At 39.8% G+C, this 16024-nt stretch overlaps 1 protein-coding gene across 3 annotated transcripts in view; it reads right to left on the reverse strand.

Moving 5' to 3' along the window:
* LOC128701486 (inactive hydroxysteroid dehydrogenase-like protein 1) overlaps window positions 1-12517 on the reverse strand; it is a 160933-nt gene extending 148416 nt beyond the window's left edge. For all 3 annotated transcript variants that reach the window (XM_070101752.1, XM_070101751.1, XM_070101753.1), the window contains exons 1-2: window positions 12096-12517; window positions 2185-2307 (exon numbers count right to left, since the gene is read on the reverse strand). In XM_070101752.1, the coding sequence (XP_069957853.1) occupies window positions 2185-2307; window positions 12096-12309 (337 nt within the window). In that variant the 5' untranslated portion in view covers window positions 12310-12517. The remainder of the gene's footprint in view (window positions 1-2184; window positions 2308-12095) is intronic.
* Window positions 12518-16024: the final 3507 nt, after the last annotated feature.

Consider the following 16024-nt stretch of genomic DNA (forward strand, 5'->3'; position numbering starts at 1 on the left):
ACACTGTTCATTTGCTTGTAAAGTTAACCCCTTCAGCATCGGTCCCGTAAATTTACAGCCTTGAAGCCAGTGTTGGTCTTGTAATGCAACGTCAAAATTCTAGTGGCTTCAAATTTTGTGGGAGAAAGCTGGTAGGAATACATATAAGAGAATAGATCTGCATGGTCAGTGTGCACAGTATAAAAAAAGTTCTGCATCAAGCAGTACATGAGAAAAAAAAAACTGCTACCAGGTTTTTGGTTTAACCCTTTGACTGTTGCAAGCCCATTTCTGAAATTGTCATTCCATGTCGCAAAATTTTTGGAATGAAATGATAAGAGAATCTTTTCCCAATGGTAATGACACCAAAAGTAAGAAATTTGATCGAAAACTTAGGGAATTATGTTCCCGCAAAGTTAGCGATCTCGGCAATATATATGCATTGGTGATTTCGCCAACTTTGAGCCCTATTTTCAGCCAATATCATTGTTCCAGTCGACCAAACTCATAGCTATTTCTTTAGAACTCCATTTTCTCTATCAGTTGAGTACAAGAAACCACCCATTTACTGATTTCAACTACCCAGTAAAGTGGTGAGAACGTGAATATTTGGCCAATTTCACGGAAATTAAAAAAGATGCCAATTTCAAAATAGGGTCCAGAATAAACAATGCAGACATTCTTGGCACTAAAATTACATACCCTCTGTTCATCAGTCACATCTCCAGGCCCTTCTTATATTATTCTTGCTTTCTATTTTGATTTTTTATTCACACAAAAAAATAGAAGATTTGCTGTTATACAGACTACTGCATTATTATAAAAATGGTATAAATAATATCAGTGCACTAATGAAAAAAGACTCACCAGTTGACGTGTATTGGACGTGTGGTGTGATTTGCTTACTCTTGAACATTGGTAAAAATCGAACATTTCTGCTACTTTGAGCTCAATTTCAAGGTCGTTTTCATCGTGAAACTAATTAAACTCATCTCTATTTCTGTAATATGTTTTCCATTCTATCAAATGATACCAAGAAAACGAGAATACAACCATAAATACAATAATACACCTCAAAATCAGCATTTTAATCCAAAAATGTGGAGTTTTTCTTTTCTCTCATTATGCACTATGTGATGGAGGATTTTTTTTTATACAGTGCACAATGGTCACACAGACCCATTCTCTCATGTGGGCCTACCAGCTTTCTCCTGTTCGATTTGAAGCCGCTAGAATTATTGAATATACGTCCGAAACACTGGCTCGTAAGATTTATATATACTGCTGAAACAGTCAAAGGGTTAAAACAGCAACTTTGCGGTGTATTTTCATATGGTATTTATGTTCATATTCTTGTTTTCTTGGCCTCATTTGATTGAATGGAAGATATATTACAGAAATAGAGATGATTTTTGAATGGTTTAGAAACTAAAAGTAGCTTGAAATTGAGCTCAAAGGAGTGGAAATGTTAGATTTTTGACAATGTTCAAGAGTAAGCAAATCATGTCATGTGTCCAATACACATCAACTGGTGGGTCTAATATGCATTCACGAATGCAGTGATATTGTTTATACACTTATTATAATTACGCAGTAGTCTGAATAACAGTAAATTATCCATTTTTTGTGTGAATAAAAATTTATAAGGAAAAGTAAGCAAGGCCTGGAGACGTGACTAATGAAAAAGAGAAAATGTTATCTGAGTGGCAGTAATGTCTGCATTATTTATTTTGGCCCCAATTTTGAAACTGGCCTTTTATGAATTTTAGTGTGAAATTGGCCAAATTAGTAATTTCTGATCACATTTTTTGTGTAGATGAAATAGGTAAATGTCCAGTTTCTTCTACTCAGTTGATAGAATAAAAGGAGTTTTAGCAAAATAGCTATGATTTTGGTCATGTGGAACAAAGGAATTGGCCCAGGGTTCAAAGTGGGTGAAATTGCCGATGTGTAAATATTGCCAAGACCACTAACTTCGCCAGAGTGTAAGTTTTCCATCAAATTTCAAACTTTTGATTTCATTACCTTTGGAAAAAGATTTCTCTATCATCTCACAAGAATTTTCTTTTTTAATTCTTCGACACTATGAGCAAGTTTGTGAGCAGGGGTCTCAACACTCACAGGGCTAAATGTCTATCAACTGTACAGGGTCAGTAGGTCTGCAATTAAATTACTGAAACAACCAAAACTCATGCTGCAACATACGGATCTCCTGGGCAACATTCTCCAACTTTTCCTGCGTGCGGGAGACCAGTATAATATTCATCCCATTCTTGGCCAGTTCAGTTGCATATGCCTTCCCGATACCATCCGTGGCCCCTGTCACAACTGTAAAGTAATAAGAATATGAGAAAAAAGTAGCCCATACTTGGGAGAGGAAACTTTAAATGACAATTTGGTCTGTCCTGAATTATTATTAAGCCAGCTTTGACGTTATAATGACCTTGGACAGATCGCAGTGTTGTATAAAGTTTGCTCTACAAAATGTTAGTTATTTGTAAACTGCTCTAGACAACAAGAAGAATAATCGCTATAAAGATATTTAACAATTTTTTTCACAAAATGATTTTATACATGCGGCCCAGTCACAGACCAGGCCGTGGGGATGTTGACCCCCAAAACCCTCTCCAGGTATAAACAGTAACTGCTGCAACCACTGAAAATTAAAAAAAAAAAAAATTATAATAGTAAACAGTGAAGGTGGGACACAATACTTACCATTTTTTCCCCCAGTGTTATTGGTCCCACCCTTATGGGCCATTAGCTCTCCTGCAGTCCTCATTTTCTTGTCCTTTGACCTTATCTACTTCTACTATCACTACCATTACTACTATTCTATTGTAGGTCCGCCATCACAAATCCGGCAATCAGTTATTCGGTTCCTTCAGTTATTCGGCACTAATTTTGGCTAGCATAATTTCAAATTTCCAGGGTCACCACACCAACCTGCTGGTACTGTTTGGTGGCACTACTTGCTGCATAAGTCATTCCAATTTCTTTTTCTTCATTTATTGTTTTAACCTGCTTGCTTTTAGCCCTAGCCATGGTTCCAATGAATAAAAGAAATGCTTCTCATTATGTAAAGCACCTACACAGTACATTATCCATTAAAGATAAGGTGGCTTTGAAGCCACCGTCGGTTGCCATGAGCTCAGTCTCATGAAGCAGGAGAATGCGCTTTATTATTACGCTAATATCAACACTACAGCTTATTTGCCTATCACAACTGATCTAATATGACATAAGAAACAATATAAATAACATAAAACATATTAAATACTCCAGAATGAATAATATTTGGCATAACACCGAGCAGTTCGACAGAGTTATGAAGAGGATATGGTAAACAAATACCATTCTCCTATCCTTGTCTTGGGGGCTTATATTAGAGAAAACGGAGTATAGCACAGGGCTAACTATGATATACACTCATACTCCGCCATAAACATGAAACAAAAAAGTTATTTTCTCTCTATAGATTATCACACACAGCAGCATATGTGTAGAGAACCTAGGATAACCCAAAAAAGTCAACGTGGCTTATTTTTAGTACCTGGCTTGGGTTAGCCATATATGTTTTTTGGTAAATATTTGATTCCCAGCCAGGGTAGAAGCATTAGGCGTGTTTCTTTACACCTGTTGTCTATGTTTACCCATCAGTAAATGGGTACCTGGGTGTTAGTTGTCTAGTGTGGGTGTTATCCTGGGACACTGACCTAATTTTCTTGAAATACTCTGCATAACAAGTGCCTTTCTATATAGTAGTATGTCACTGATGTCAGCTAGGCCTGTATACCTTGTACATGTATGTGTAGTAAATAAAGATATTATTATTATTACTATTATTATTATTATTTCCTCAGTTGTTTGTTGGGTTATCTTATTCAAACTTGGGCAATGTATGATGGAAAGATACTTCTTCACGTACACCAAAAATGAAAGAAATCAGACTATAAATAGCGGAGTTCACTTCTCAGCCATTAGCGGCCGCTTAGCGGTATATTTTTGTATGGTTGTTATGGTTATATTCTCATTTTTTCAGTCTCATTTGATAGAATGAAAGATATATTACAGAAATAGATATGATTTTGATTGCTTTCATGACGAAAAGTACCTTGAAATTGCGCTCACAGTAGCGAAAATGTTCTATTCTTTAGCGAAGCTCAAGAGTAAACAAATGACGTCATCGTCCAATACCTGTCCGCCTGCATGTCCAAATTCCAGTACGGAGTCAAGAATGGATTGACATTATTTATACAATTATTACAATAATGCAGTAGTCTGCATAACAGTAAATCTTTTATTTTTTTGGTGAATAAAAATTCCAAATGGTAAGCAAGAGTAATATAAGAGGGACCTGTAGCCATGACTAATCAACAGAGAAAATGTTATTTTAGTGCCAGGAATGTCTGCATTGTTTATTCTGGACCCTATTTTGAAACTGGCATCTGTTGAAATTTGTGTGAAATCGGCCAAATTGCCAATTTCTGACCACTTTATTGGGTAGTTGAAATAAGTGAATGGGCAGTTTCTTGTACTTAGTTGACAGACTAGAAGTAAATAAGTTTATTCAGGTATACACAAATACAGTTACATAGATTATCATACATATCAGTGTATGTATAGAGAACCTAGGATAACCCAGAAAAGTCAGACAAAGTGACTTATTTCCAGTACCTGGCTTGGGCTTGCCATATATGATTTTTGGTAAATATTTTTTTTTCTTGGTTGTTTGTTGGGCTATCTCATTGAAACTTGGGCAATGTATGATGGAAAGATGCTTCTTAACGTACAACAAAAATAAAAAAGACGGACGATAAATAAGGAAGTTCACTTCTCAGCCATTAGCCGCCTCTTTGCAGTATATTTTCGTTTGGTTTTTATGGTTGTATTCTTATTTTTTGGACTCATTTGATAGAATGGAAGATTTATTACATAAATAGACATGATTTTGATTGCTTTCATAACGAAAAGTACCCTGAAATTGAGCTCAAAGTAGTGGAAATGTTCAATTTTTGCCAATGTTCAATGTACTGTGTAAGTCAAGTTGGTTAATTTTATTAAGTGTATTCTATCCTAACCACTCTGTAATTCGGCAAACTCAGTAATCCGGCACACTACAGGTCCCAATGATGCCGGATTTGTGATGGAGGACCTGTACTATTATTGCCTCATTTCACTCCCCTTTCTGTCTCTTGTGCCACTACCACTACTCCTCCTACCTACTACTACCACTACTACTACCAGCATTACCTCTACCACTACTTCTCCACTTCTTTCTTTCTTCCTCTCTTTGTTTTGTCCCTGTCCTCTCATATATATACTGGCTCTCTCTCCTTCAAGTGTTAGTGTGACTAGTCAATGATCCTAGTCAGACCAAAACATCGTCATTTGTGTATTGTTCCAGTCACTATATTGTGCCTTTTCATCCTTCTTGGTGGGACACAAGCATAGCTCTGCTGCTGGAGTAACAGATATACTACAATAGATCATTGATTAAAATGCAATCTTTTAGGATGTTTACGTTATAAGACAAATGAAAATTTGCTGAGAGTCGAAGACCAAAATGAATTTTTTATGAGAGAGCCACAGAATTTGGTTAAGACAAGCCTATCTGATATTATCCTGACACCAAATGACTTCGAACAGGAGATAAATGACATGCCCATGCACTCTGCCCCAGGGCCAGACTCATGGAACTCCGTGTTCATCAAGAACTGCAAGAAGCCCCTATCACGAGCTTTTACCATCCTATGGAGAGGGAGCATGGACACGGGGGTCGTCCCACAGTTACTAAAAACAACAGACATAGCCCCACTCCACAAAGAGGGGCAGTAAAGCAATAGCAAAGAACTACAGACCGATAGCACTAACATCCCATATCATAAAAATCTTTGAAAGGGTCCTAAGAAGTAAGATCGCCACCTATCTAGATACCCATCAATTACACAACCCAGGGCAACATGGGTTTAGAGCAGGTCACTCCTGTCTGTCTCAACTACTGGATCACTACGACAAGGTCCTAGATGCACTAGAAGGCAAAAAGAATGCAGATGTAATATATACAGACTTTGCAAAAGCCCCAATGGAAATAAGTCACTCTGACTTTTTTGGGCTATCCTAGGTTCTCTACACATATGCTGCTATGTATGATAATTCTATGTAACTGTATTTGTGTATACCTGAATAAACTTACTTACTTACTTATTCAACCAGTGTGACCATGGTGTAATAGCGCACAAAATGCGTGCTAAAGGAATAACAGGAAAAGTTGGTAGATGGATTTATAATTTCCTCACTAACAGAACACAAAGAGTAGTAGCCAACAGAGTAAAGTCTGAGGCGGCTACGGTGAAAAGCTCTGTTCCACAAGGCACAGTACTCGGTCCCATCTTGTTTCTCATCCTCATATCTGACATAGACAAGGATGTCAGCCACAGCACCGTGTCTTCCTTTGCAGATGACACCCGAATCTGCATGACAGTGTCTTCCACTGCAGACACTGCAAGGCTCCAGGCGGACATCAACCAAATCTTTCAGTGGGCTGCAGAAAACAATATGAAGTTCAACGATGAGAAATTTCAATTACTCAGATATGGTAAACATGAGGAAATTAAAACGTCATCAGAGCACAAAACAAATTCCTTCCACAAAATAGAGCGAAAAACCAACGTCAAAGACCTGGGAGTGATCATGTCGGAGGATCTCGCTTTCAAGGACCATAACATTGTATCAATCGCATTTACTAGAAAAATGACAGGATGGATAATGAGAACCTTCAAAACTAGGGATGCCAAGCCCATGATGACACTCTTCAGGTCGCTTGTTCTATCTAGGCTGGAATATTGCTGCACACTAACAGCACCTTTCAAGGCAGGTGAAATTGTTGACCTAGAAAATGTACAGAGAGCCTTCATGGCGCGCATAACGGAGATAAAACGCCTAAATTACTGGGAGCACTTAAATTTCCTGAACCTGTACTCCCTGGAACGCAGGCGGGAGAGATACATGATTATATACACCTGGAAAATCCTAGAAGGACTAGTACCGAACTTGCACTCGAAAATCACTCACAACGAAAGCAAAAGACTCGGCAGACGATGCAACATCCCCCCAATGAAAAGCAGGGGTGTCACTAGCACATTAAGAGACAATACAGTAAATGTCATTGGCCCGAGACTGTTCAACTGCCTCCCAGCATACATAAGGGGGATTACCAATAGACCCCTGGCTGTCTTCAAGCAGGCACTGGACAAACACCTAAAGCCGGTACCTAACCAGCCAGGCTGTGGCTCGTACATGGGATTGCGTGCAGCCAGCAGTAACAGACTGGTTGATCAGGCTCTGATCCACCAGGCCGCCTGGTCACAGACGGGGCCGCGGGGGCGTTGACCCCCGGAACTCTCTCCAGGTAAACTCCAGGTCCAGGTAAATATCAAGAGAGACAGAATCAGGTACAAAAAGGCAAGTAGCTTATAATTTTGCTGTAAATACACATTGCTGTACCATTAACAGTCATTCACTCACCCTAGAGGTATTTACACAAGTAGTGAATATCTTAATGATTGACAATAAAGTGTGAAAAGTACATTAAGCAAGAAAGTGAAGAGATAATCTTGTGGTACAGCTATGATCAATGTTTGTGTCTGAAGTTCACTGAGCCATCACAGTGAACACCATTTATACAGCAGGTTAGGCTCCAGGCTACCGCCGGAAAGCGGACATCACTGTAAAGCAGAATGCCATTTTTTCCAATTAAATGCATATAAATGCCAGAAAACAAGTTTACACTAACATATATTATCAGCAGAACCAGGCATTAAAAAAACAATAAAGAGTAAAATACACACACAGTACATTCATTACTTATCTTCAAATATTTGTAGTCTTAATGTAGGGTGAGAGGAGAGTAGGATTTATCGTAAAAAAAAAAGAAAGGCAAGTGGTATTTATTGTCAAAAAGTCAAATGTGGTAGTTTGCCTGGCTACCACACCTAAACATAATATACAAATTTAAAGCACCCCAGAGCAATAAAATACATATACAGCCTCTCCTCACTTACCGAAGGAGTTCCGTTCCTAAGACCACATTGGTAAATGAACTCATTGCTAATGGAGAAATCACCCCTTACTAACACTTCAAAAGTGTCACCACCCAAAATAAAAACATTCGGTTTTATGTTTGCTGAGAAATTCCTTTTATTATTAACAGTAATATAACATGAAATAGAAATTGAGACATGCAAAATATGGGAATCTTTATTGAAGAAACATTTCACCACACAGTGGCTTCATCAGTCCAGTACAAAGTAGAAATGGGTAGGGAGAGGAGGAGATTGAGTTAATCAGTCCCTCAGCCTGGAATCGATGTGTTCGGTCCACCACTCTTGTAGGAAGTACAGCACAGGGCCAGAGAGGTGGCTTATATACTGCAGTCAGGTATATTGTCATTGATGTCTAAAAATGACTACATATTATTGTTACTATTATACTGTATTATAATTATTATTGTTACAATTATTATTATTATTCTTAGTATGTATGTATTATAATTATTAATACATACGTATTATAATTACCATTATTATTATTATTATTAATTTAGGGAACTAGAGCACAGATCCAATTCCCTAGATCAAGAGCCCATCACCACGTACATAATAATTATTATAATAATAATACAATAATAATAATAATAATAACAGTAAGGAGAAACTTCAAAAGGCTGCCAGTAGTTGGCACCACCATCAGCAAAACATTGGTAACCACTGCTAGTACACTTTTCACCTGTCTAGACATAGTAGTCTATTAGTATTAGGTTAAGTCTGCCCGAAATGCCTCGGCATGATAATGGCTTTCTTTGCTCCAATCATATTACTATATGTAAACACACATTGTAACCTTTGCAAAGAAATAAATTTCTTATTTATTTAATTACTTAAAGAACCTCCCTTGAGGGGGAAGTTCGCATACTGAAATTTCGTTTGTATCCAGAAGCAAAAAATCGACTGAACGACAATTCATATCTTGAAAAATTCACATGGTGGGGCATTTGTAAGCCAAGGTTCCACTGTACTGACAAAACCTATTTCATTCAGTTTGGAAACACAGCTGCAAATATTCCACTTAACGTAACACTAAACGGATCACCCATCACGAGACTCACAGGGGGTATATTCCTAGGAATCCACCGTGACAGTAGCCTCAAATTCCAGACACATATACAACAAATTTCTAAGAAAATCTCGAAGACAGTAGGCATACTATCAGAGATATGGTACTATGTTTCACAATCAGCTCTCCTTGCACTGTATCATTCACTCATCTACCCTTATCTCACATATGGAAATTGTGCATGGGGATCAACAACATTAAATCACCCAAGACCACTAATAACCCAGCAAAAGGCTGCAGTCAGAATGATAACAAATTCCCACTCCCGACAGCATACTCTACCAATATTCAAAAGTCTAAAACTGCTCACTTATTCATGTACCTACTAATACATAGAACACTACACTCAAACATAAACCCTCCACTCAAACTTCTCACTAACCTTAACAGGACACATGACCAGAACACAAAACACAGATCTCTTTTTGATGTACCCCGTGTCCATATTTCACTGTGTAAAATCTTGATGCACATAAAGGGTCCCAAAATTTGGAATTCATTACCAGTAAATACTAAAGTAACCCAGTCTGAACACCAATTTAAGGCTCTTCTCAAAAGCCACCTACTCACCCTAAACTAAATACTCAATACTCAATATTTAACTTTACCAAAACTCTCCCAATTACCTAAAAATTAAAACTTCAAATCTGGATGCCCAAAGTTCATAGATTATTAATACTACATTGTAGTATAAGTACCTACCCAAAACAATACTGCCTTACACCCAATTGTAGCATTCTCATGTAAACTACTTTCAACAACTCACAATGTTATATTCTCATAATATAATTTCAATATTTATAATTACAGTAAAATTACGGTCTACTATAAATAAAAAAAAGAGAGATACAACTTAAACTATGATCAATTTCTTTAGTATTAAGTAGTCTGTAAGCCATTAAGTCTTCTCATAAGGCCTAGGCATGATAGTGGCTCTCTTTGCACTTAAATTCATTATTGTAATTTCATAATCTCAAAGTAATCTTGCAAAGAAATAAATTTTGTTTGTTTACTTGTTCGTTTAGTATTTGCATTTGTATCTGACCAACATTTGTAATAACCACTACAAACCACTACTGTACATGTACAGTATTATTATACAGTACAGCCTCTCCTCACTCAGCGACGCACTCGTTTACCGACTCAGACTTATGACGGGCTCCCTGACTAGTATACATACCTAAATAATGTATATTAGAGCCGATTTCCTCTATTCTGAGTAGTATTACAATATACAGTACACTACTGTATAAACATTTAAAAGTATATCAGAAATGTTATAAATGGTGCAAAGGTGACATTAAAACAATATCAAGGATAGTTGACACAAACCCACTACCATTATAGTATGCTCCTCATTTAGCAACAAATTCATTTACCGACTTGGTCTTAGGAATGGAACTCTATCATTAAGTGAGGAGAGGCTGTACTCTTATCTTCATTTTTATTTACAATGCAGCCTTCTTAATCTATGAACCAAGTCTGCTGATTCCAAATTTTGCCCATTAATGTTATGATCATAAAAAATAAATTTCATAATTTGGAATCTATGGACAACTGACAATAACATACAGCCCCCTCCTTTATTAATCTACTATTATTAGGGTTCACTGTAACTTAATCAAACGTAACCTAACCTTAATGTACCTGACCTCAGCTACCATAACCTAACGTAATTCATGTTCATAAATATCTCCCCAATAAAAATCTACATAAAAAATGCTTATTCCATGTTGTATATGCATATTGGTTGGGTGTATTTTAGTAGCCATGTTCCACTGAGTAGTTGTAGCCTCACTATCACTATCATAGAAAAGCACTAGTCAAACAGTACCTGGGAGAACAGGAGGCAATTATGTTCATGGAGAAGCAGTAAACCTGTAGGAGTCATAAAATGTCTAGGGAACAGGAGAATTACTATTCATATATCGAAAAATGTTAAACCTTTAAGGAGCCATTCAGAGCCTTGGGATTAAGAACATAAGAAAGAAGGAACACTGCAGCAGGCCTACTGGTCCATGCAAGGCAGGTCCAAGTCTCCTACCTGCTTAAGTCAATGCCCCAGCCTAGTCAGGTCAGGTCACATGCACTTAAGGAAGGAACACGGCAACTGACCTATTAGCACAGGCTAGTCAGGTCCAACTCACACCCACTTATGTATTTATCTAACCTATTTTTAAAACTACACAACGTTTTAGCCTCTATAACTGTACTCGGGAGTTTGTTCCACTCATCCATGACTCTATTACCAAACCAGTGCTTTCCTATATCCTTCCTGAATCTGAATTTTTTCCAACTTAAAATCATTGCTGCGAGTCCTGTCTTGGCTGGAAATTTTTAGCACGCTACATACATCCCCTTTATTTATTCCTGTTTTCCATTTATACACCTCGATCATATCCCCCCTAATTCTACGCCTTTCGAGAGAGTGCAGATTCAGGGCCCTCAGTCTATCCTCATAGGGAAGATTTCTGATACATGGGATCATCTTTGTCATCCTCCTCTGTACGTTTTCCAGAGCATTTATATCCATTCTGTAGCACGGTGACCAGAACTGAGCAGCATAGTCTAAATGAGGCCTAACCAAGGATATATAGAGTTGAAGAACAACCTGAGGACTTCTATTATTTATACTTCTAGATATGAAGCCAAGAATTCTGTTAGCTTTATTGCGAACACTAATGCACTGTTGTCTTGGTTTTAGATTACTGCTAACCAGAACTCCTAAATCCTTTTCGCAATCAGTAGTATTAAGATCTACATTATTTAGTTTATATGTGGCATGGTTATTTACCTGTCCAACATTTAGAACTTTGCATTTGTCTAAGTGGAAATCAGGTTTGATCTGAGGTATTTAAGGGTATCTCTAATTCCTTGAATCAAGAGCCCTTTACCAGCATCTAGACCCCCCTACTATCAAAGTAATAAAGAGAGTAACATACCTGCCCATCTGCCGCCGTACTCCCGTGGCAGGTCCCTAGTGACCATCTTGGACCAGAGATGTGTCCTGAGTCCTGTACCTACCTCCCAGGCCACACCTAGAGTCACCTTGCCCAGGTAGAAGATCCCTACCCACGACAACACCTCCTCCACCTGCCAAGCAACTTTCACCATCTCATTTATAAGCCATCTGGCAGAGTCCACAGAAACTGCCATTGTGATTACTGAGGATCAAGTTGAGGTTTACAACTTAAGTTTATGACACTACTGGAGTATGACAGTCCTGGGTAACTAAGTCAATATTGTAGGCAAGAATCACTGAGTGTAATAAAGTGGGTAAAGGTAGACTCAGATGATGGCAGTGACGAGGAGAGGCGAGAGTTATGGTAAGTGAGGCGAGGATGTTGATGTTGTTGGGTGTATCAGGGCCACTGACAGCATAAGCCGTATCGAGCCCGACTTCTCGATGGTATCAATCAATCAAATCAAAGTTTATTCTCTATAAGGTTTACAATGCGGGGTTTACAGATTTTGGTTACTGTGTGGTTTACATGTAATAAAATATTAATTACAGAGGGGGCCACTAGAACACCTAGCAAGGCTAGGCCAAACTTAGATTAATTCTTAACCCTAAATTATTACAAATTGTAAATGGTCCAAGTCGGACCGAAACGTCGTCGTAACAGCTGCTGGCATGGCCGACGCGGCAGGTTGTGTAGCGGGCTAGCTGCGAGATTTTCAAGGATAGCTCCTGGTCAAAGAGGATGACCAGGTCCCTACTTAACAGAACTCAGTGTGAATGCTTTGAGAAGATACCAGAGCAGCGAACGGACATCCCAGTGCATCGTTTCAGCGTAAATAGTTGAAGTGTAGTGCAGTTTTAGAGGGTTTGGTGTTGTTGAGTCAGGACCAGTCAGCGCCTCCCCCCCTCTCGGCTGGGGGGGAGGGGGAGGGCGTGTGTAGTAAACAGTGACCCTCTCATAACGCCTCACTCCTGCGCGTCTCCCCCACCTCACCCACCCAACTCCCAGCGCCACCCCCACCTCACCCACCCAACTCCCAGCGCCACCCCATCTGTAGAGGGTACTTCTCCCCTAACCCACGATGTCAGCGATGGCACTGCAGGGAGTGCCGGGCTCACAGGAACTTCCGCTACAGGGACAGCATCGTGGAGTTCGACCGCGAGGCAGCTGCCAGGTGTGCCACAGGCAGTGTGTACTCAGTTCCTCAAGCTTCAACATCCGTGCACACGAGGGCCTGGGATCTTCAATCAACTTGGCGTCCACCAGGACGCTGACATGTCCCTAGGACAGCTCTCCATCGGGCTGCTAACGGAGTCACTGGCTTCTTGGACCTATTGGGGAGGGTCGATGGTGCTCGTGCAAGCAGCAGATCCCAGGGCAACTTGCTGCTGTTTGCAATGGCTGTCTGCCGAGGAGAGACAGGCAGATAGCAACATCTGTTGTTGGGGCAATGGATGAATTCCCTACTATGTTTGTTAACTGCTCATTACTCTAGTGGAAGGAGGTTCAATATTCCCAGACCCTGAACGACTACGACCTCTACGGGAACTTCCAATGCCTCAAGACAAAAAGTCACTCCGAAGAACTCTTGGTCTCTGTTGTGATAGAAACACAGGCCTTATCTCTAGGCTTTATTGAACATAGAATCTTCATAGTACTTCTGCAACAACAAAATATAATGACTAGTACATCTAATAATAGCTTCTACAGGGATGGTGATGTCTTGCATATGTCAAGAGAAAAGTTATAACTACAGGCCACATATTTAAACTCACCATGTAATCTGCATCGCTGATAAATGGATAAAGTAGGAGAGAATCACACACCATGTGTTGGTGCCCATGACACACACCAAACTGTTGTTGTTGTTAAGGGCCCCTAGAGGTGGTGCAGTATTATCCTGCTGCTGCTCCCCACAGGACCAGTATCACTACAATCTCCCCCTTCTAAAATATCAGAGACAGTAATCTCCCAAACTGTTAGGTGGGCGATGTACACGTCCCGACCTTCGTAGCCCTTGAGCCTCTTCACCAGGTTCGATATTTTCCAGCGGGGTTTGATTAACTGCTGGAGCAGAATCCTCTATTTCCATAGGGGTAGTCTCAAGGGGCTTTCCAGGAGAAAACGAAGCATCTTTCACATCTATTGGTGTATCTTGAGATTCCACACTAATAGGGATTTCAACTGGGGCTAAATGTCTTGTAGATACTGTAGTCTCTTCACCATTTTGGTAGCGAATGTGGGCGTAATGTGGATTAGCTTGCAGGAGCTCTACCTCTTCCACTAAAGGATCCGTCTTGTTCATCCTACGGTGACTCTTCAGGAGAACGGGTCCAGGATGACATAACCAAGTGGGCACGGAGGCTCCCGTAGAGGAACGACGTGAATAGTTGAGGAGTCTTTCATGAGGGGTTGCATTAGTAGCTGTGCACAGCAGTGATCTAATAGAGTGAAGAGCATCAGGTAGGACAGTTTGCCAGTGTTGAACAGGTAGATTGCGCGACTTTAATGTCATTGTAACTGCCTTCCATATAGTACCATTGAACCGCTCCACTTGACCATTGCCTTGAGGGTTGTAGCTTGTTGTTCTGCTGCAGGCAATACCTTTGCTAGCCAAAAACTCCTGAAGTTCGTTACTCATGAACGAGGATCCCCTGTCTGAATGGATATAAGCTGGCATACCAAAAATAGAGAACAACTGTGAAAGACAACTAATAACAGTTGAAGCAGCCATATTTGCACAGGGGAATACAAAGGGAAACCTTGAATATTCATCTACTATGTTAAGGAAATACCTATTCTGATTTGTGCTTGGTAGAGGTCCTTTGAAATCTATATTCAATCTTTCGAAAGGCTGGGTGGATTTTATGAGATGAGTCTTCTCTGGCTGATGAAAGTTTGGCTTGCACTCTGCACATACTCTGCATGCTCTGATCACTTGTCGCACATCTTCCACTGAGTAGGGCATGTTCTTTGATTTGACAAAATGGTACAGGCGTGTAACTCCTGGGTGACACAAAGCCTTGTGGAGAGCTGAGAGTGATTGCAAATCATGACATGCTGCTCCACAGTGGGACCTAGAGAATGCATCAGGTGAGATGTTCTCTTGACCCGGTCGGTACAGAATATCAAAGTCATAACACGATAGTTCCATCCTCCAGCGTAATATCTTGTCATTCTTTATCTTACTTTTGTGCCTCTTGTCGAACATATACATCACGGACCGTTGGTCAGTCCTTATGGTGAAATGTCTACCAGTTAAATAATGCCTCCAGTGGCGAACTGCTTCTATGATGGCCTGGGCTTCCTTTTCTACAGCAGCATAACATTTCTCTGATCCTTGAAAAGTTCTCGAAAAGAAGGCTACTGGTCGTCCTGCCTGAGGTAAGACTGCAGCAATGGCAATGTCAGATGCATCCGTTTCCACTTCGAATGGTAGGGACTCATCAATGGCTTGAACTACTGAGTTTTCAATGTCCTGTTTGAGAGTATGGAAAGCGGCTTCTGCTTCCTTTGTCACAGGAAATGTGGTAGCACTCAATGGGCGGACTTTACTTGAATAGTTGTAGATCCATTGTGAGTAATAAGCAAAGAGACCAAGAGTTCTTCGGAGTGACTTTTTGTCTTGAGGCATTGGAAGTTCCCGTAGAGGTCGTAGTCGTTCAGGGTCTGGGAATATTGAACCTCCTTCCACTACATAACCAAAGATGCTAAGCCTTTTAGTTGAAAAAGTGCACTTTTCCTCATTGTAACTGATATTTTTCTTCTTGGCGGCTTCCAAAAACTTATCAAGGTTTGCATCATGTTCCTCCTGGGTCTTGCCACAAATGGTAACATTATCTAAATACGCGTAGGTTCCCATGAGTTGCTCTTCCTGAATGAGTGAATCCATAATTCGTTGGAAGCAG

Source organism: Cherax quadricarinatus, chromosome 78, assembly GCF_038502225.1.
Source record: "Cherax quadricarinatus isolate ZL_2023a chromosome 78, ASM3850222v1, whole genome shotgun sequence".
NCBI classification, from domain to species: domain Eukaryota; kingdom Metazoa; phylum Arthropoda; class Malacostraca; order Decapoda; family Parastacidae; genus Cherax; species Cherax quadricarinatus.